Below are 22,090 nucleotides of genomic sequence, written 5' to 3' on the forward strand. Positions count from 1 at the left end.
CAGGGTTTAACTCATGGAGCTTTAGGTGTTTCATCCCACAACACACCAAGTGCTCTGGTTCACAAAGCTCTTGGCCTTTACAGGTTGCATTAACATCTGCAGTACAGCTGACTCCTAAATTCAACATGATTCCTAACTAGGAACACTCAGCTTGTTGCAGGACTGAGCCTTGGAGGAGTGCTCTTTTGGTACACCTCTGCTTTTCAGGATGACAAGAAACAACTCTCCATGCTCCCCTGCTGCAAATTCCCATTGTTAATTAAACCCTGCTCCTTCTCCTCCTCCTTCCCTTCCCAGGGCAGTATCTGCCAGCTCATTTAACTTCTTGCCAGCGAATGACTTTTTGGATAGCTGTCCAATACACCGGATGAGGGCAGCGTAACAAACATTTGTTTATCCACATCTCCACGCACCAAATCCGACTGACTTTGGCAGGACTCCTACTTGCTGCAGGGAAGCAAAAAAGTTTGATTAGAACTGGAAATGACCCAGATAACAATGTTCCCAGTGCCTTTATGACAAACAAAACTGCCCAAGGAGCTCAAGCTTCCACGGATCTGCCACACTCTGTCTCCAAGGCTATTCTTTTCCTGGCAGCTTGTGCAGCCACGTTTGTCATAATCCATAAGACATTGCCATTTCTTGGAAGTTGTATGACATTAAATCCTGACCTCAAGCAAAACCTCGAATTGGTTAGTTGCTTCCATCGTTACTTCAGATGTTTCCCAGTCATTTACCTTTGAGGACCTTCAAGAACACAGGTACAAACTCCAGCAGTGAAGTTAAAACAGCAGTAGAGGTCACAGCAGATTTGCTGCATCTTCCCCCATCTGCTTTAAAGCATGGCTTGATTACTTATTCTGCACACCTACAGCTCCTTTTATACTGTGCCCTACAACACAAAATTCTCTTATTTTTAGCCCACCATGAAAACTAAAGGAACATTAAATGGCTTTTAAAAATAATCAAGCAGCTAAACATTTACAATTCTGATTTCCCAAATGCCTCAGCCTATAACAGGTTCACAGAGACAGAGGGGGTAAAAACGTTATTTTCCTTTTTCCCTGGAGGTATTAAAAAGACAGGCAGACGAAGCATTCATGGATATGATTTAGTAGTGGATAGGTAAGGTTGGACTCTATGATCTCAAAGGTTTCCAACCAAACAATTCTATGATTCTATAGAACACATTAACACACCACATTTACGGAATATTAAGATATTAAAATTAAAAGTGTGGGTTTGGAGAAGAAGATACTTCAGCCCTTAATCCATCTTTCAGTTCTAATTGATTAAGAACAAACTGAGAACACGTCACACATGAACAAGGGCTTGGGCACCTTTCAAACACCAAGTGAAAACCAGCACTGATGACAGAACAGCAGGTCAGGCCAATTCTGATTTAGAGTGACAAGTTCTGTGTAGGTTTAGATTTAGAAAAGTTAAGTGAACTGCCGGAGGCCAGAGACATCAGTAAAGAAGCCCTGAGTCCAAATGCCCAAGTTCTCAGTTGTCTGTCATCCCATCACAGTGTTTGAGCTTCGGCTGTTAAACACAGTGCTGGACAGAAATGTCTGTGGAAATCCCTCTATTCCTAGCAACATCTGCTCAAAACTCTTCATAGGAGAATGAACCCATGGACTGATGTTCCTAAACACGTATTTGCTGTAGACAGTTTCTTCTTTAGCCACAAAGGAACACAGGGACTTACTCTTGAGAAGAATTTACAGCTCATCTTTAGGAGAAATCCAAGTCACTGGACTACTGCTGTACATCTTACTGTACTGTGAATTATTAAAGGAAGCCTTCAATAAAACACTGATGCCTTCAATTAGAAGAGTAGCAGTGAGGAAAACAAGAGACAATGAAAGGAGGTAAATTTGCTGTATAATTAGTGATGCTTATGCTGATTCTGTTTTACTTAAATGGCAGAAAATCTTCCAGAAAGATTTAACAAATCAGTCCTTCAAAAAAAAAAAAATCACAGAATAGACATAGAAATTTCAAAAAATGAGAAAAAAGAAATCCAAGCTATTGTAGAGATCCTTGACAGCAAAAATTTGTTTCCAACCCTAGATGATATATTTAAATCTTTATAGACTTTCAGACAGGTCCAGACTTTTTATCAAAGACAAAGCCAGACAACCTCCATGTGAGGACAATGGGATAAACCAGCAGGATTTAATCTGCAGAGCACTCAATTTTTAGCATGTTCTCTGTATGTATCCACGAATGCATCCCAAGAAACGTGAAATGTGGACACTGCTCATATCCATTTATTTTTCAGTTTCATGAATTATGCTTTTCTCCATTCCCTAGACAAAGTATCAGAGGGAAGGGATTAATTAACACTTGGGAAGACAAAAAGCTCATACTCCACACAAACCCTCTCCACCCACCCAAGCAGAGCTGCCTGTCACTCCTCTGTACTAGAAACAAGCACAAGCATCAGCACCCTGTAATGTAGTAAGTAATACAACAAAGCTGCTTCTTCAGGTGGACTAGTAGAAGAAAGGAAAGGATAAAGTAAGGGAGATGGGCTAATGCCTCTGCCCTACCCATGCAAGCTCTTTTTGCAACCCAACCACCTCACAAGACAATGAAGCTTGTGCCTTGCCACCAGCTCCAAACCTACAGAACACAGGAGCCAACTGTTCAGTCTCTGCTGCTATCCAAGATAAATCAAGCAGAAGCATCCTCCTAGACACACAGAGGCTTTACAGGCCAAAACTGAGCTCAGGTTGCATCCAAGAAGATCTGGCATCTGTTTTACTTTAAAAACATTAGAAGTTTCCCCATCATAAAGCAGAGCCTCCAGTGCTGTTTGGCGATGTCACCTGGAAACATCATATGGAAAGGGGAGCCATTAAGAGAAAAATTAAACCTTGAATATCTGAGCTACCATGGCCCACCAAGCAGCATCCCTGTCCTGGAAACCAGTGTGTTCCATAACACAAGACATAGAAAGTATCCTGTCTGGCTACAACACCTACTTCCTCCTCTGCTGCTTTCAGGTTGAATCCCTGTGAGCATTCCCAAAAGTCAAACACTAACCACTACCATTCATCACTTCACGCTTGGACACAGGAGATCAGCATCATTTTGTTCTCAAGATGAAAGGATTCTAGCCACAACTTAAGTTGTTGTAATAAGTTACCTCTCTGGTTCCTCAGCTCACCATGAGAACGGAGAATACTGGCACAGGTTAAACAGCTGCCCACTAATTCATGTCTGCAAGGCCAGCGAGGTTAGCAAGGTTCAGAATTCAGCAGATACCACACATTAGCAGCTTTGGACTTGGGATGATTCCTCACACATAACAGCACAATTCTCATCGACACAAATTCACAGCAGATCCAAGTAAAAGCAACATCTAGCAAACGAGCAGCAGTGACGATGGCTACTGAAGAGAAGACTATTTCAAAGAACGCTGAATATAAACATTCAGACAGGAATCCAGATTTATGCTTTCAGCTATGCCCCATCAACACAAACTGTGTGGAACCAACGCAACAATAATGACCTTCTGTAGGAAACGCTACACCAATACCCCTTGGTCCATCTAAAATACGGGCTGTCTTGAGAGCAAAACACAGCAACTTCCATTTGATTCCACAGCTGAAAACTCAAGTCTTTGTTACCAACACTAACACCAATACAAAACTACTTGTGGGATTTCCAGGTTCTGCAAGACCTTTAAAAGCAATAATGAAACAAATCAGAAGGTGATGGTGTACAGAAATGAAAATGCAACATCTGAGGATGGTGACATAGAAGTCACTTGCAGAAAACCCTACTTGTCAAAAGCCAGGTTGTAATGCCTAGGGTTTTCAGCCCCAGGTGCTGGTAAGGCTGTATCCTCTATCCATGATTATACACGGAAGAAGGTATAAATTGATATGTCACACTTGCACATCCAGAACTTCTACATCACACTTAGCAGGACCTTTTCTTTCTGACAAACTACAATTTTGGTACAAGATACACACAGACCAATGACATCCTTGAACAGTTTTCAACAAGTCATTGTAGACAATGCCAATCTCTCACCATGAAATCATTTAACAGTTCATCTCTGTAAGAGCTAACTGTGTAGGAACCAGCAAGATCTGAAGATACCCAACAGGATCACCTGCTACAGGTTCCATACACAGCTAAAAGCATCATAGGGCTCAAGAAGGAATTAGTCCACAGCACATACATGGCTAAAACACACATATCCTACATGGAGAGGAAACCTAAATCCCACATATTTTTCCATGACGGAAGAAAGAATTCTTTTCCCCCACATGTGCCTTTTAATCGGTCTCAAAACAACCACAGGAAGCCTGGGTGGCTGGGACTCTGGCTGAAGAGCTCCCCATGCTAATGAGCCTTGGAAGAAGGAAGTGGGTTGGGATGCTGCCACAATCAAACCACCAAAAAGCCCAGTTTCAGTCTCAGAATGGTCCCCTTCTTCTCTACACAATCTCAAGCAGGAACCATATAATGTAATGTCTGGATTGGACATCAGGTTGTTTGCCAGTAAAATCTTTTTCCTTCTTTAAAGGAATTTTTACAATTCATGCAAATTATAATGGTTTGCGCTTGTAAACAGCAATTTTCTGTATTTTACACCCAAACCACTGCAAAGAACAGCCGAGATATGTCAATCTGCTGTTCCAGATGCAGATCGATGCTATAATCAAACCACTCAGAAAGAGAGAAGGGTAGCATAAAGGAAGGACACAAGGAGAATACCCCACATCACTCCGTATTCTTTACACCCTTTTCCCAACCCCTTTCCAAACCCAAGCAGAAAGCCCAAACAGCCAACAGAGCCCACAAAGCTACTCGGCTCCAATGCTACCAACTCAGCTTTCCTATACCTTTCAGTGGAGCTTTGCAGTACCGCATTCCTGCTTCTGCTCTCTTCCAACTCATCTTCCACCTCAGCTCCAAAAGATTACAGGTTGATCCTACAGATGGTACCTAATATATGCTGCTCCCAAGTCCTCCCAACGCAGGAAAGCTCTGTCATCATCATGTTGCTATTGTCTTCCTCACCAGCTCTGTATTCTGCAAACAGGCCTGTGATTAATGCCAGACAAGTTTGCTTAATAACCACAGCCATTATCACGGGGCTTCAGGTGCTGCTTGCGTAAGACTTGATTTTTGTTATTTTTACTGTGTTACAGCAATATTTGTTGCACTCCACAGCATTGCTTTTGGGATGAGTGAGACCAACAAGCAAGTGTTCATAAAATGAAATAAGCCTTAAGTTTGAGTTACTGCAAGCTTGAAATACAAGAGAATAACAAGCTATCCAGAAAAAGCCTAAGGGAAGTGCTATTAGAAGCAGCCACACCACTTTTCCAAGCAGTGTACAGGGACCAACATCTGTTCTATGCATATGTAACAAATAATTTCACTCAGTCCCTGTTATTTAGAAATACAAGTTACTGCTGGGAGGGAGCTAAAGAAATGATAGTTACATGCACTGTACAGCCACGTATTACTGGTACTCCATTAATCAGGCTGCAAAGCGTATTTGTATTGAAAAAGATATAAAATCAGCACCAACAGTCTTGGAAGCAATGTCTTAATAAATGCAAGACAGATTCACGCCTTGCATGCAAATCATTTTAGATACAGCTCCAAAACAGTCGGTATGTTTCCTGTTTGGCAATGTTCTTACAAAGCAACATCTCCAAAACAACCTAAATAACTGGTTTTCCAAAACCTTGGAATCATGAGACAGTGTGCATGTGGCAACATTATTCTGTTTAGAAAGTTATTCTTGATAACAGGAGGTTTACCCACGCACGACTGGATGAGAAATACAACTGGTACACAGTAAAACATCAACAGAACACCTGTGGGAACACAGACTGCAAAGTCTGAATCTGCTGACCCACCCAGGAAACACGGACGCACTGCAGGCACTGCAAGCTGCGCGTACTGCTCGGAGCAGACACCCTCACAGTCAAAGCCAAACAACACACGCTGCCAACATCTCCTGGACTTTGTGCTGCTGCTGTAAATAGAACCCAAACTAAACACTTTGTCAAAGGGTGAGTCCAGAGGAGGCCAGCTCGCTCCCTCGGCAGCCAGAGGAGGTTCCTTGCTCCTTCGGCAGCCCAAACAGCCCGGTGCACAATGGGCTGTGGTCCTAAGCCAGCGTCAGGGTGGCAGCTGGACCAGTTGGCCCAGTTCCTTACACTGGTCTGTGGAATGATGATGGCTGGCCATGATCTGAGCGAACAATTAAGATGTGTCAGTGTTAAGTTACAAGTGCTGAGAGGTCACTCACAGCTGAATTTCTGTACTTTATAAAGCTGTATCATTTGCTTCTTTGCAAAACCAGCTTTCAAATTCCCCTCAAATCCAGCAAAGTAACTATGCCATCATTTTTAATCTGTATAAAGCTTACTGCAAAATTCAAGTACAATTCCCAAGATAGCTTGAATGCACATGGAACATAATTTTTGTCTGTAAAGGACAGATACAGATCCCTTAAAAATCCACGTAATCATGTGAAATGAGGCAATGCTGAGGAAGAGAAGGAGCAGCTCAGGAGTAATTAACAAAAACAAAATCACACCCTATGCCACCCAAGGCACTCAAGCCACAGCAATGAAGTACAATATTCCCTTTAGAAAGTGCAATCAGAACAATCTTTTGCACAGAGAGGGGAAAAAAGGTATTAACACATTAAGCAAAGCTTTGCAGGTTAGCATGTAAGGTATAAGCAATTGAAGACACAACTCCTTACAAAGAAACCCCAGTGGGGACTGTTCACAACACCCTACCACATGTCTCACAAATGACAGCAAAAGCTGCAGAAAGCGGGCTGCACAACTCTATCTCACCCAGCTCACTCACCAGATCCCTCTCCAATTGATGAGCACATCATGAAGCATCTCAACAGCTTCCTGCAAGCAAAGGTTTTTGCAACCAAGCAGCACTAAAAACGCCTTTGAAGAATTCATCAGTTCCCAACCTCTAGAATTCTGTTACCAGAACACAGACTTGTTTCTCATTAGGAAAAATTCATAGATTGTAATGGTTGTTATTTTGATTAATACATTTTATACTCAGCTGAGATTTGCTGCTTTAAAACTGATGGCTAAAACCAGCATTCACCTTTTGCACCAACCTAATATTATAAGCCCAGCTTCAAGGGATTTAGCATATCCATATCAATATCAGAGCTACGTTCAACAGCAGTAAATCTCAAAGCATAGAAAAGCACTATTTCTCATAGCATTCAACAAACTTCAAAATGTTGTGATCACAGTAAAGTCATTTCTACTTGCTTTTCCCTCCTAACTAAAAAGGCAATGAGCAATAAGCAAGAAGACTGAAGTCAAGAACAAGTTTAAAAGAGAACTAAACCAGATGGCATAGGAATATATTTATATACAAGTTATTTCCAGATTATGAAAAAAGAAAGATGAAAATGTTTTCCTTTGCCCTATAATCAGTGTTCTTTCCTAAAAGAGGTTTTAGATATTTTAATGTAAAGTGGATTGTGCATTGTAATTAAGATAAAGCTATAAGCCAGGAGCCTCCGTCATACAATTAATCTGCTATCCCACCTCAAGCCGAGCAGGGTACAGATGGAATCAGACAGATGTAATTACAAATCCCATCAGCACTGAGCCACGGGGAGAGGCTGCAGGCTTTCCTGTATTTCTTTTTTATGCCGGGCGGTAGCCTATTTTTGTCAAAAATACCAGGAAGACACAGCTCTGAGATACAGTCACAGCACTTCAATATTAGCTTTAGTTTGCACCACATATTTTAAAGCACTAATTTTGAAAAATCACTCCTGTTTCCACAGGCTGCACTGTCTACAGTATGCTGAAGCTGGTATTGCATTCCCAGCTTTGTCTCTGTCCTTCAGGACAAGCTCCACTCTTCTCTGTTTCAAACACCTCTGAACATAAAACTGCATTTTACCACTGTTCTGAACCTGTAAATTGAGATTAATTTGTGAAAAAACATCACTTTGCACAAAAATTCTAAGGAAAATAAGCTGTAACTTGACAAGTCATTTATGGCTCCGTAATGCATGATCTGCTCTGCCATAGCATCCGTAACCATTTATTAATGACAGCAACAGAAATTCTCTATGTCCTCAAGTTCTTATTGCTTTTATAATCATGGAATGGTTTGGATTGGAAGAGACCTTAAAGCCCATCCAGTTCCAAATCCCCTGCCATGGACAGGAACACCTCCCACTGGATCAGGTTGCTCAGAGCCCTATCCAACCTAGCTTTGAAAACCTCCTGGGATGCAGCATCCACTTCTCTGGGCAACGCGTGCCAGTACCTCACCATCCTCATAGAAAAACATTTCTTCCTAACATCTAATCTAAACCTACCCTCTTTCAGCTGGAAATCACTCCCCCTCATCCTATCCCTGCGCTCCCTGTCCAAGCGCCCCTCCCCAGCTTTGCTGGAGCCCGTTTCAGTACTGGAAGCTGCTCTAGGATCTCCCCAGAGCCTTCTGTTCTCCAGACTGAACAAACCTCCAACTCTCAGCCTGTCCTCACAGTAAAGGTGCTGCAGCTCCCAGATCATCTCTGTGGCCTCTTCTGGACTAGTTCAAATAGTTCCATATCCTTCTTCTGTTGTGGATTCCAGAACTGGACACCAGACTCCATGTGGGGTCTCGCAAGAGCAGAGTAGAGGGTGACAATCACCTCCCTCACCCTGGCGACCACTCTTCTTTGGATGCAGCCCAGGATATTATTTTACAATATATGCATTCACGGACATGAACAATTTTTGCTGATTTTCAGAAAAGAGACAAAAATAACCCATTTAATCTAAGAACCAACTTTTCACATGAAATGAAACTGACATCTTTACACTCAGTCTTGGAGGACAAAACTTTGCAATCCCATGTCAAAACACGATACAGCTATTTTAACTGCAACACAACCACAGTTCTTTGGGTTCCCATTCTCTTGCAGCACCAGCTCTGAAGATGCAAGGCATACAACATCCAGTCTGACATTCTCCACTCAATGCAAACCCAGCAACAGGCTTTCTGCTCAGCGTCTGCAAAAAGCATTAATATTGCACACATTAAAAGTTAGTATGTTTCCATTTCAGATCTACAAGCAGCAAAAAAAGAATATTATGTCTTTGTATAACACAGTCAATTCACATTCCATCATTCTATGTGAACTATTTGCATATTTGAAAGTAGCAGCAAAGACAATCAGTGAATTGGCATTAACCATTGTTATCCCACCCAAGCCAGGGAAACTGATTGCATCTCCCATGTACCATGAAGTATCAGTTTTACGCAGTGGTTGAAAAACTAATCACAAAATAGACTCATGTAATGAGAGTCAAATCTGGTAAATCATTCAGACAAATTCTTCACCTTAGGGTCATGAACTGACAAACTGAAGTATGTAAGAGAATTAAAGGTATTCATACAGATTTAGTTATGCATTACTGCATACCTGGTTGCGCCAAAGCCCAGGGCTTTGGGCTGATCAGTAAACATCCTGATCTTCAGTTTCTGTGTTCAAACCAATATGCTAAACCCAGATGTATTTCACTAGAGCAGCAACAGCTACAACATTACTGGTAAAAAAAGCTTTTTGAACATTTCTTTATGCAACAGGGAATTTTTCATGCAAACTCTAACTATTGGTAAGGATAACCTCTGCCAACTTGACTTTGTACTGAAGCAAAGCAGGCAATTCTCACAATCATTGGTGCAGAGGAAGTCCAAGCAGTTTGCTGAAACTCCTCTCAGCCGCCCACTCCACCTCTTGGCCCTGGTTGTCCACAAAGCTCATAATCGCTCCACCAATGCTACAAAGCAGAGACCTCAAGCTCTAGCTGGCTGACCCAGAGCTCCCAAAATACTGGAGTTGCAAGGCAGGCTGGAAGCAGTCTTAAATCCTACCCCGCAACCCGAGCCCATAAAAGCTCACACAGCTCCGGGAAGCACATGTAATTACCCATGATCTATTTTTTTAACCCCTTACAGAACTCCACCTTATTTTCATCAGGAAGAGCAGTGCTTGCAATGAACCACAGTATGGAAAAGACCTTCAGGATTAGGAAGTCCAACCGTTGATCCAGCCCCACTGAGTCTGCCACTACACCATGTTCCCAAGACATCTACTAGTCTTTTAAACACCTCCAGGGATGGTGACTCAACCATCTCCCTAGGCAGCCTGCACTTGAGCTTTACAACCCTTTCGGCAAAGAAGTTCCTCCTAATATCTAACCTAAACCTCGCCTGGTGCACAGTGAGGGCGTTTTCCCCTTGTCCTGTCACTGACTACTGGGGAGAACAGACCAACCCCCACCTTGCTACAACCTCCTTTTAGGCAATTGCAGAGAACAATAAGGTCACCCCTCAGTCTCCTTTTCTGCAGGCTAATGAACCCCAGCTCCCTCAGCTGCTCCTCATAAGGCTTGTGCTCTGAACTCTTCACCAGCTTCATCGCCCTTCTCTGGGGTTGCCTCCCACTTCATTAAGAATCTATTATTCACATCCTGCTCTGAACACACAGCATTTTCCCCTCTTCTCCAAGTCACCGAATCCTTCAGAAGTGGTCACTCCATTAACTGCATTCTCACACTTAACCCCTGCGATGTTTTGTCCCAGTTTTTGCACCAGGAAGCTAAGGCAGAGCAATTCATATCAGTGATGCTGGACGTGCAGCTGAGTCATCCCCAAAACAGTTGAACTGAAATAATACAGGAGGCGGGTGGCAAAGAAATCTTTTCTCAAAAAAAGCCATTTTTAGAAGCATTATTTGAACTTGAAATTGTATACTAGTATGAAATGAGCATTCTTAGCTGAAGTATTAGCACGTTAACTCGTAATGAATCTCTTCATGAACACAGAGCTGTCTAGAAGACTTGGAATAATAGCTTTTCCCTGATGCCACTTCCAGTCAAAAATGCCGATCAGATATCAGACACACGTTGTATCTGATAGAGACAGCAACAGAAAACTTTAAAGGGCTCACAGTTATTTTTTTTTTAAACCCTGCTCTTGATCTGAGAAAAGCTATAGGGAAACATACATATATTTCATTATTTTGATCATGATTATCAACCCACGCTTAATGAAAACCAGTCTTTGGGTAATTCCTGTTTAAAAAAAAAAAAGATCTGTAAATGTCTCCAGGCTGGTATAAAATTACGATTAAAAAAACCAGAAAGCATTTGCTTTGAAGTCAGTTTTAAAAAGAAAAAAGCAACGCATAAGTTCAGTGAACTCCATGATATGAATAAGCTTTTTGCCAAACCCAGTTTTGATGTTCAGAGGGCTGCAGATATACACATTTAAGATGCACTTATTAAAACACCCACAGACCACAAGAAACTGCTGGAGCATAAAGACTCACTTCCCTGAATTACTTTTGTACAGGATAACTGAAATCAAGAACGATTTTGTTTCTTCAAGAGCTTTCAGAAATACCTTGGGGAAACGACGAGCCATTGGTGTACCTTGCAGTCCAACAGCAGGACAGGGATAATGCGTTACAGCTTCCCAACACACAGTGAATCATAGAATCATACAGTGGTTTGGGCTGGAAGGGACCTTAAAGCCCATCCAGTTCCACTCCCCTGCCATGGGCAGGGACACCTCCCACTGGTACAGGTTGCTCAAGGTCCCATCCAACCTGGTCTTGAACGCCTCCAGGGATGGGGCATCCACTGCTTCCCTGGGCAACCTGTGCCAGGGCCTCCCCACCTCATCATGAAGAATTTCTTCCTAATGTCTAATCTAAATCCTTCCCCTTCCAATTTAAAGCCATTTTCCCTCTGTCCTATTATCACTACATGCCCTGGTAACAAGTCCCTCCCCAGCTTTCCTGTAGCCCCGCCTTCAGCTGGAAAACTGCTATAAGGTCTCCTCAGAGCAGAGGGCCTCCAGCCCTCAGATCATCTTTGTGGCCTCTTCTGGACTTGTTCCAACAGGCCACATCTATTCATTATCTTTACTTACCAATACTCATAACTTTGTTAGCCAGAATAAGTTCATAACAAACAAAGGACATCTGTGCTTCGTTTAATTTCTTCACATCAGAATTAATTTAATTTTGAAAGAGTTGTAACTTATCTTTAGTCATTTTGAGTCACACTGAAAGATGTCCTTAACAAAAGTGTCTGTTAAAGGAATGCAGTGTTATTTGCCCTATCAAGCACTTTCTTATTGCTTATCTTCTGCAAAGAAGAAGAGGGGATCACAGAAGCAGCTCCTATGTTCTTTAGTCTGCAGTGACTACACAATACCTTACCATCATTACAAGGTATGTATAAGATCAGGCTGCTGAGAGGAACAGGCAGAAAAACAAAAAATACATTTAGATTAAAATTCTGTAGCACTAAACAAGGCTAAAGGAATCACTTATACCAGTATGTTGCATTCCATCACCTTTTAATATGTACCATTTTTCATGTGTGAATGGTGCTTTTACAGAATAGGTCCCCTAACATCACCATCACGAAAGGGCAGTGGACGTTCTGCTAGAAAAGCTGAGCAGCCCATCTCCACAATGCACCCCACGCAAACTGGGAAACACATGAGGACAGCAGAAAACAGAGAACAGAGATGAGCCAGCCAAAGGAGGCTCTCCTCCACAAGCTGACAACACTCTGTTGAAATCATTAGGAAAATTAAGCACACTTCAAGTGATTTTCTGAAACAGATCTAGAAAATAAAGTATTTGTAACAGGAAATTCTACACAAAATACAGAACCTACTCAACATCTGGTATCAGGCAGAATTCAATCAAAGGTCAAAGTCTCGTGATCTGATTTACAAGATCAGAAATCCTAAAGCCCCCATGATCAAACATCACCTCCTGTCACTTTTGTACAACCAGGAAAGTATTCTCAGAACTCGTAAAGCTCTAACTATGGCATATTTATTATCTTTCACAAGCTTTTATTTCACCGTAGTGCATTATAAAATGGTTTTAGCGATTACTGTGTTTTGTGTCTTACACAACAGCAATAAGGTATGGAATCACACTGCAGCAAAAAACTTAGAGTGGCTTGGGGTTTTTTTGTTTTGTTTTCGGGTTTTTTTTTACTTTATTTTTCTCTTAAATGAAGTGTAGGAATAAGCCATATAATTTTAATAAAAGAGACAACTGTCCTTAAAACGCTCACCTATGTTCAATATAAAGATCTGTTTCAAAAAAAAAAAAAAAAGTGTTTCTCATTACAAAAGCAGCCTGTATTAAAATTTTCCATGCATAAATGTACACACGGAAATGCATTTGCTGGGATGAATTCACAGACTATTTTATGTGGATTCCCTGCATCAGCTACTAAAGCCCCCAGATACAATCTGGCTCATGCAGCCGTGAGAAAGCCAAACACATTCAGAGCAAAACCAATAAACTCGGCACTGTATTGTTGCAATGCAGACTTGCAAAAGGAGAAAAAAAAAGAATGTAACTTTCCAGAGATGCTGAGCAGTGTAGTGGCTTGGAATTCCTTACATGGGGGCACAGGACGTGCAGTAAACTGCTCATCACTGTAGCCAGGTCATCACCAAGCTGCAATCCTTCCAGTTTCACCAGTCCCCCTTTAGCTGCTGGTTATCCCGGGGAAGGAAGAAATCGGAGGCCCCAAAGGAAAAAAGTTTCAGTACCAAAACTTGGCTTTTTCCACCACTTAATGCATTTGCTAGAGTTGGCTCTAAAATTAGATAGAGATTTGGCATTCTAGACAATATAATGGGATACCCCCTTGCAAATGACATTTTGTGCAATTGTGCGTGCACAGCATAGCACTGAACATCAACTTGGAGACCGAAAACCAGCTTAATATTGCCATATGGTGCTTTTTCCCAGCTCAGCACACATTACACATAGGTTTCAGGCCAAACAATGCTGTACAAAACAGGACCGCCACCAGCTTTGCCAGATAAAGATTTCCTTCATGTAATTATTGATTTTCGTGTTATTAACAACACTCTTGATATCCTACCAAGTCCTAAAGTCCCCCAGTCAAAAAGTATCTCTGATCTCAGTGTCCAAGACTGCTTCTCAGCTTTATCAAGGAGCCTGCCTTCTCCTGCTCACCCAAAACACTGCTCATTTGCTTGCAGGAGCGCAGCCCAGGAAAGACTTACAGCTACTGCAAAGATGCAAGGAAAACAGGAAAGGTTCACAAACCAGGGTAAGAGATGAACGCATTCAAATTACGAGCTAGTGTCACGTACCTTAAAGGCCCGGCCTACACATTCTCAAGGCCAAATATTTAGAAAAATAACTCACTAAATCTCTCAAACTTCACAGCTGCAGTCTGTACCCAAGTCAGCCTTGCATTACTCAACAAGCTTTGGGTTTTTTAACCCATTAAGCAGACTACTCAGACCCTGAACCTAAAGAAGTAGTCAACACATCTTACAGATGAAGTATCCCTTACCAGTGTGCCCTCATGGCAATTAAAGCCTTAGAAACTTGCATTTTTCCAGCAAGTCTGTGCCAGGGCATAGCAGTAAAGGAAAGCTGTGGCAGTTTTTTTTCCTGTGTGAGGAAACACAGGGGATGCACAGCCTAAGCATCCCAAGGACCACTGCCATGGAGAGCAGAAAAGGGCTGAACACCAAAGTGGGATTTTAGTATTCCTCTTGGTTAGAAGGGAAAAAAACCCATTATTTTAAGATAAAAACAATATAATTGAAAGCAAATTCCCTCTTGAGAATAGCTCTGCAGTAGTTTTGAGGGGGTTAGCACCGCTTTTTGTGATTTTATGGTTTCCAGAAATGAGGCTGTGCCCAAACCAAGATCTATGCAAGGGAGCAGCTAACAACAAGCACTCAGCTCATCAGTTAGGAGGGGAAAGTCCACTGCTACTGCTGTTAAAAGCTTTCACTTTTGTTGAGCTTGTTTTTATGTTTAACACTTAAGCTTTTTCTATTATTCTTAACCACACCTACTAAAGCCAAATGGCCTTTAACAAAGTGAAAGAGCAAATCTGCTAAAAACATAACATGCCACTTCTTCAAATTAAAGGTTAAGTGAGCTTTCAAATAACACGGCTCTTTCTCACACAAGCATTCAGAAGTGGGAAACCAGACTGGACATTCATGATTATGTTAGAGATTAAGAAGCGATGTCAATATCTGAGCATTTTCACTGTGGTGACACATAAAGCCTCCAAGAAAACCTTTAGGTAACCTGATGTCACTGCCACTAAACACAGACTCGCTTGCACACCACCTGGAAAACAGGCTGTCAACATGACCTAAATGCAAACGAGACCTTAAAAATCATTGCAAATGTTCACAAGATCACGTATGAAGTGTGACGAGGACTTTAAAACTGCATCACAAGAAGCTTTCCTGAGTCACTAGAACCACATCTGCCAATCTCCTGTTGACTTCCAGATTAAGAGCTCCCAACAACTCCATCAACCACTCTTCCTGCAACATCACAAGTGGGAAGGACAACCCGCAGTTCTAGAATTGCTCGAAAAGAGCAAGACCATGCAGCTACTCAAGTCTCAAAACTATCTCTTCCTCAAGTTAGTTTTCCACAAAAGGATGAACCTGGAGAAAGCTATCCACAAGAAAATCAACTACAAACAAGAAACAGATCAGTAAAGGAAATAAATATAATTTTGCACTCATTAAACTAACACATGAACATCTACACAGCAGTTACACAGTTCTGCTTGGTAATTCTGATACAGATATTTGCTGCACCAACTTTATTTCCCCTATCCAAAAGTTCTGATGCTTTTAAAGAAAACTGCATAAACACACCTGCTGGCTCGTCTGTCTAAGAAAGAGATCACATACAGGAAAAAAAGTAGATTTTGGTGCACTAACATCAACAAGATGTCAACCTGCACCAAGTGAGCCAAGAATTCCAACCTCATTTTACATCAATCCTCAAGGACAACACCTCTTCCTACACTAAAGATACGTCTTCCCACACCAACTCTATTCTGAATGCTACTGAGAGGTGAAGCAAGGGGTCACCAACCTCACCTTCTGAAGCCCCAGTATATAAGACACTGATTCAAAAAGCTTAGTATGCGAGGCCTGGATCCTGCCAACATTTGCACATGCCTAACCTGATGAATATTAATGGGGATTACTCACACGCTGGAAGGTAAGAACTGGAACAATAAGCACGTTTATGAATCAGCAATTACGTGCAAGTAGAACAAAAACCCAAGGTGAAAGGAGAGGGGGTACAAGAGGCAAGACTTGTCACAAGGTGTTAATAATATTAAGAGTGAATGCTCCCAACTGGATTTTTTGGAAAGCTAACTCAGACGGAAGTTTAAAGAACATCAGCTTTGAGGTTTTGGGGGTGAGGAAGGGGAGAATTTCCTGTTTCATCATCCAAATACACAACAAATTGTCAGCTATGTAAAAAGCCTGTCAAACCCCCACCCTTAGACTGCCACTCCATATCCAATTCCCCCACCTCTCCAGCTGAAATGCTTCATGGTTTTACATTCTCACTTGCCTTCTTTCTCCAGCTGCATGCCTGGGAAGCTTCGGAATCAGAGCAATGTCGCCTACTTATAATTCAGTTCCCTTATCATCCAAATCAAAAACAAATGAACTGAAGATCTTTCTGAAATACCAACAGCAGTTCTACAGAACAAACTCATTAACAGTGTAAACAAGCAAACTAGTGAGCAACACAATCCAAGAATCAAGACACCAGAGGCTTCAACAAGTTGGGAGGAAGAAGTTAGCAGTGGTTACACGTATAAAATAGCTTGCTCTTGAGTTCCTCTGACCCCAGTTTGGGTAAGAAAGGCCTGTCAGTTGCTCTAAGTTACTCTGCATTGCTCAAGAATCGCACACTGTCAAGAAAAATACCCTTAAGTATTCACCAAAAGTGGCCAAGTGCTTCCATCAGCATCTTCAAGACCCTTCACTTCTGAGTACCCCATCTGCTACCACCAGCTTCTCAAGCCTCAAGGGGTGCCCTGTGGAGATCATACTCCCACACAACACCTTAAAACGAATTTAACCTTATCTGTTAGTTACAACAGCATGGGATGCTGGCATCTCGCCATCAACACGCCTGATGGTGAATCACTCAGGTTGCACCAACAACACTCGCCTCATCAGAGGAGAGCATCCTCCTACACTTTCATTAGCAAAGCATTGGTGAGCCTCCAGCCCAGCTCAGACAGAGCAACATTTCCAGCTTCTGCACCAGAATGATTCAGTTGTAAATTATCACTGCTCACGAAAAAGCTGCTGAAGACCTGCATCTTGAAGGTCACAAATAATGTCTCAGCACTGACTACTCAAATAACTTAGAAAGTCACAGAAGCCCAGATGCCTCAAGTTCATGACTACAGCTCTTTTCATACGATGTTATACACACTAGTAAGTATTTCCCTCTAGATCAACACCATGGACAGTTTGCATACAGAAATGTTTTCACTTAGAATATTCTATGTTAACCATGTTAAGACTAATTGCCTCACATAAACACCCAGAATGTGCCAGGGACTGAACAGCTCCAGAAGATGAAACCTCTGTCCTTGAGATTCCACAGTGTGAGAAATGGTTAGAAAAAAAATGAAAAGTAAAAGGAATTTATCAAAACTTACTGGTATCTTTCCAATGACCAGCATTTTGAATAATGAATTGCCATGTTATAGAATAACAACTGAAATAACAATAAGAACTAAAGGGAGAACAATACAGAGAGCTGACAGGAGCAAAAGGAGCCAAGGAGCAAATAGAAAGAAACAAAGGGGGGAAAAAAGCAAAACAGAAATGGTAAAAGCGAGCAGTAAACCAGACGGGCAGGCTCAAATTGAAGGCTGCTAACAGACTGGAAAGCCCAAAGTCACTACCCACGTGGTGGCTGTGGTCTTCAATATCTAGAGCAGAGGTCCAAAAAACACAGCAATCAACATTGGTTGAAACTACAAGACAATGAGGCTGAGAATGGCAGTTCAATCTAGCCAAAGATCCAACAACTCCAGGACAGGAAATCATTAGCTTTAACAAATAAATAAGGAGCAAGAAGGCTGTTGGCTTTAGTTACTGCTCATTTCCAAAAATTAAATTTATGCTTTGATTCCAGGATACTCACAGAAGTACCAAGCTAAAAGAACCTTTCAGTCCACCTTCTCTTCTGGACTCCTTTATGACGCCAAGTCCTCTGCGTGTCCAAAGACACCAATACCACAATTATTGTTTTTCATTTCACAATGAGAAAGACAATGTCCCCATGAGCTCAACTGTGGCCAGCTTTCCTCCTTTCCCCTCCCTGAAGACAGCAAAAGTCGAATTGAGAACTACGATGGCTGGGACATGCAAGCTACTAAACCACACATTTCCTTCTTTGGGACCGTGTGCCTGCTTTCATTCACTTACTATTAAGATATTTCATTAGGAATATCCCTCCGGGCACTTGCCAGAAGCCTCCTGCGTTTTTTTTTTAGCCTGGCAATTCCAAGAGACACCACAAATCTGAGACCATCAGAAGACACAGGTACTGGGTGTTTTACCAAGTTTAATTACTGCTCAGCACTGCCAAAGACCTGCACTTCTCCTAATGTAACCGGTGCCTGCTTTTTCATCTGCACCATTTAAGAAATCCTATAATGAGGCTTACGAAGCCACCCTGGGAACTAATAACAGGGCTAGAAAAACCCAGACATACTGCTCCACTTCTCCCACTCTTCAATTTGCAGTGACAGAAGGGAGTGTAAATTGTACTTAATTGCAAAATTGTCAGTTCAGTCCTTGAGTCAGTAAATCTGCTTTTACAATTCCTCTTCATTCTCCCCTTCCTCCTTTTCCAGGAAATGCACACTTCCAGCACAATTTCTCATTTCTGAGCATCTCTGCCTTCTTCCCCTACCTCACTCCACAGCCCCCTGAGTCCTCCTCTCTCTTCTGACACCACATCACACCTCCACATCTCACACCCTGCCTCCATGCAGTCTCTCAGCTCCTCACAAGCTCAAGTTTTCACTCCTCCTCACAAGCCCCTCTTGCCAGTCACCAGGCAGCATTTTGTGGGGAACAGGGAAGTTGGGGCATGACGCAGACGCCCCAGCACCAGCCCCACTCCCAGCTGAAGAGGGACAGCCCTGGAATTCCTGTGTTTCTTGCGCGTCTCCTCGGTGCTGCCAGCAGGAGAAGGGGGTCCCAGCTCTCCATCTGTTAAACCTTACACATACAGAGCTTGCCTTTTGTGTTCACTTTTAAATATGCTAAAAGACTTTGCAGTATTTAAAAGTAAACATTGTGACTTCAAATCCAATATCATCTGAAACTTGCTCCATTTCAGTAAAACAGTGAGAGGAAGTTGATACAATCCTGTGTAGAAGTCTGAATTCTAACTTTTTTCTATTCCAATAAATGCCCACATTTACTTTTTGGATTGGAAATCAACACTTGATCTCTGACCCGAATCAGAAAAAATAAGTCTTATTTAATAACAGGAGCAAAACTTACATAGTCAATCTACAACCACCTTCCTTCTTTCCTTCCTGTCCCCTTAAAGACCTTTTAAAAATGCAATCAATTTTAATTTTATATTTTGAAGGTTTAAAACTTAAATTCCGATCCTGGAACTGTTCAATCAAACACCTCTGAAGCTTAACACTGTGCTCTGAAAATCCAAAACGGTGCTAAATCCTTGCAGTGAAAAAAGCCATTACGTATGGTTAAGCTTACAGTTGCGCATTGACCGATTGCAGCTGTATGACTATGGAAAAGTAGGAAACCAACTGCCAATAGAAAAGGAAACTGTGAACCTGAAAGTTTAATAACTGTGAAGCTTTTTGAGTCTGTACAGCTTGAGGATAAAGCACTAGGAACACCTTTGCAGACCCGCAAGTTCATCTCAAAAAACAATTCCAAGCTTGACAACCACACCTGCCTTTTCCTCACTTTTAAACTAACACAAAAATAAAGTACAAAGCTCTACATTATCTGAAGCAGTCTAAACACTCCATGGTTTCATTGGATTTCCATTCCACACCTTTAATCACATGTAAAAGAAAGTACATCTTTAACAGTACTTGTCAGAATGAAGTGGTCTTCTACTGTATTGATGTCATGGACACATTTTATGCCACAAAATCCACATTACATCAACTATGAGTATGAAACAATATCTGGCTAGCAGGATATCTCAGAATAACGTATCCCTTCTAATGTGGGGATGAGTGGCTATTGAGCATTCAGTTATCTCTATCAGGATTTCCCACATGCATGGTGGAGGTAACTTGTCAAATTAAGTATTTAATAATAATCCATCAGTTCACCCCAAATTAAATAAATAAAAGCACTTGGCACACTATGTAAAGAATTAGTCCCTGTGCAAAGTACTTGGAGATTTTTAAATCAGCCGAACAGTCACTTGCACATGGACAGAGCCAATTCCTTCCAGAAGCACTTACACTAAAGTGTAATGTAGGAATCTAAGGTCTCACTCAAGGAAGAGCTAAAGTTTCCAAACATAACTTAAAGAAACAGAGCAAATCACGCTTGGTTTCACTTCTGCCTTGACAGAAGGTAGTTTCCCTGATAGATTGTGTGTTCTGTTTTCTAACACTGCTAGGCATAATACTCAAAATTAGAAACAAAACAACCTCAAAAATATATATTTTATTGGAGAAACTGTCATCCACAAACCACTACACAGCTCTAGGTTTAAAATGAGCAATGAAAAGCTATTCTAGAAGACAAACATGGTTGAGTCACCTTCCCTGGAGGTGTTTAAGGCACGGGTGGACGAGGTGCTGAGGGATATGGTTTAGTGTTTGATAGGAACGGTTGGACTCGATGATCCGGTGGGTCTCTTCCAACCTGGTTGTTCTGTGATTCTGTGATTCTGTGAAATGGAGACTGAACCACGTGTGTTCTACAAAGAAAAGTAAGCTTTTTGTAAGGAAAAGACAGTTGTCCATACTGAAAATCTTCCGGCAGTTACTAGGACTCCAGTTCTTTTCCTTCAGCAGTCAGATCAGTTGTCTATTTCCCTCCACGTTGTGCAGATACTTATAAAAGTGTCAGCTCTACACTGTCCAGTCAGACACTAGACCTGTCAGTGTAAATAACAGCCAGTTTCCATCCCAGTTTACCAATCACCTTTAAAGTCCAACACGAGATGATACTGAAAACGAGAAGGAAGAAAATACAAAGTACAAGACAGATAAGTGGTTGATGTTGTGTACATTAAAATGGAAGGAGAATCACACATGCCAGCGCAGCGAGCAGACTGTACAGTTAAAGGTTGCAACATCGAACAAAACTATGTTGCTGATAACCTTCCCGTTTCCCTTACAAGAGCAGCATGCTGGAAAAAGAAATTAGCAAACACTACTACAAGAAGTTATTGGTTACAGTTTTCACTTCCAGCAAGCACTCAAGGGATGTGCTTTATGTTAGCCTCCTTTTCCAAACAACACTAAAATCAAGTGTACCACTGTAAAATTACATTTTTTTCGTATAGTAATAGTTATTTGAAAAATCAACTCAGCTGGAAAAGTTCAATTAAAGAAATGTTTAAGATAGATACTTTTTGCCTTTAATAAGAGAGGCATTTTACATAATATACACCAAAGACTGTTTCACTTATGTATTTTAAACACCGAATCCAACAGTTCTCCTTTCTACTGTGTTTACAGATTGCTACTACACCCAAAGAGCAAAAAACTACTCTACTCATCAGCCTACAAAACCCCCAGTAAACAAGGAGGAAAACTCCTACACAGCTAGCAAAGCAGATGGGTGGTCAGACTTCCTACAGGGAGATACTAGAGTAAAACCAAATTACCTCTGCACACAGGTTCAAACATGAACCCTTCTACTGTAGGTACCCTCAAACATTAACTCTTTGCGTAACACAGCAAGACAAACTCACACGTAGACCAGGATTTTTCAGAGGCGTTCACTGGGCACACAAGCAGCCTCGTGACTCATTATCACCATGAGACCTCCTCAGGGGAGTAAACATGCAATATATACAAGTGTTTGAAGGCTCAGGTACTTCACCTTCCCAGATGCACGATGGTCTGTTCTTGAGCTCACTGTTCAGTCTCTGGTGTACTAACTTGTAAACATGTTTATCACAATGGAAACAACACCATTAATC

The 22,090-nt window shown here is 41.7% G+C and overlaps 1 protein-coding gene across 3 annotated transcripts in view; it reads right to left on the reverse strand.

The window, feature by feature from the left end:
- The window catches only part of DLG5 (discs large MAGUK scaffold protein 5), a 92,729-nt gene that overhangs the window by 68,135 nt on the left and 2,504 nt on the right, over positions 1 to 22,090 (reverse strand). Inside the window, exon 1 of one of the 3 annotated variants that reach the window (XM_069864213.1) lies at positions 6,865 to 6,910. The exons of the other annotated variants lie outside the window; for them this stretch is intronic. Within the exon in view, the coding sequence (XP_069720314.1) occupies positions 6,865 to 6,895 (31 nt within the window). The 5' untranslated portion in view covers positions 6,896 to 6,910. Of the gene's footprint in view, positions 1 to 6,864; positions 6,911 to 22,090 lie in introns of those variants that run through there. 3 annotated transcript variants of the gene reach the window in all.

Source organism: Phaenicophaeus curvirostris, chromosome 9 (genome assembly GCF_032191515.1).
Source record: "Phaenicophaeus curvirostris isolate KB17595 chromosome 9, BPBGC_Pcur_1.0, whole genome shotgun sequence".
Classification (NCBI taxonomy): Eukaryota; Metazoa; Chordata; class Aves; order Cuculiformes; family Cuculidae; genus Phaenicophaeus; species Phaenicophaeus curvirostris.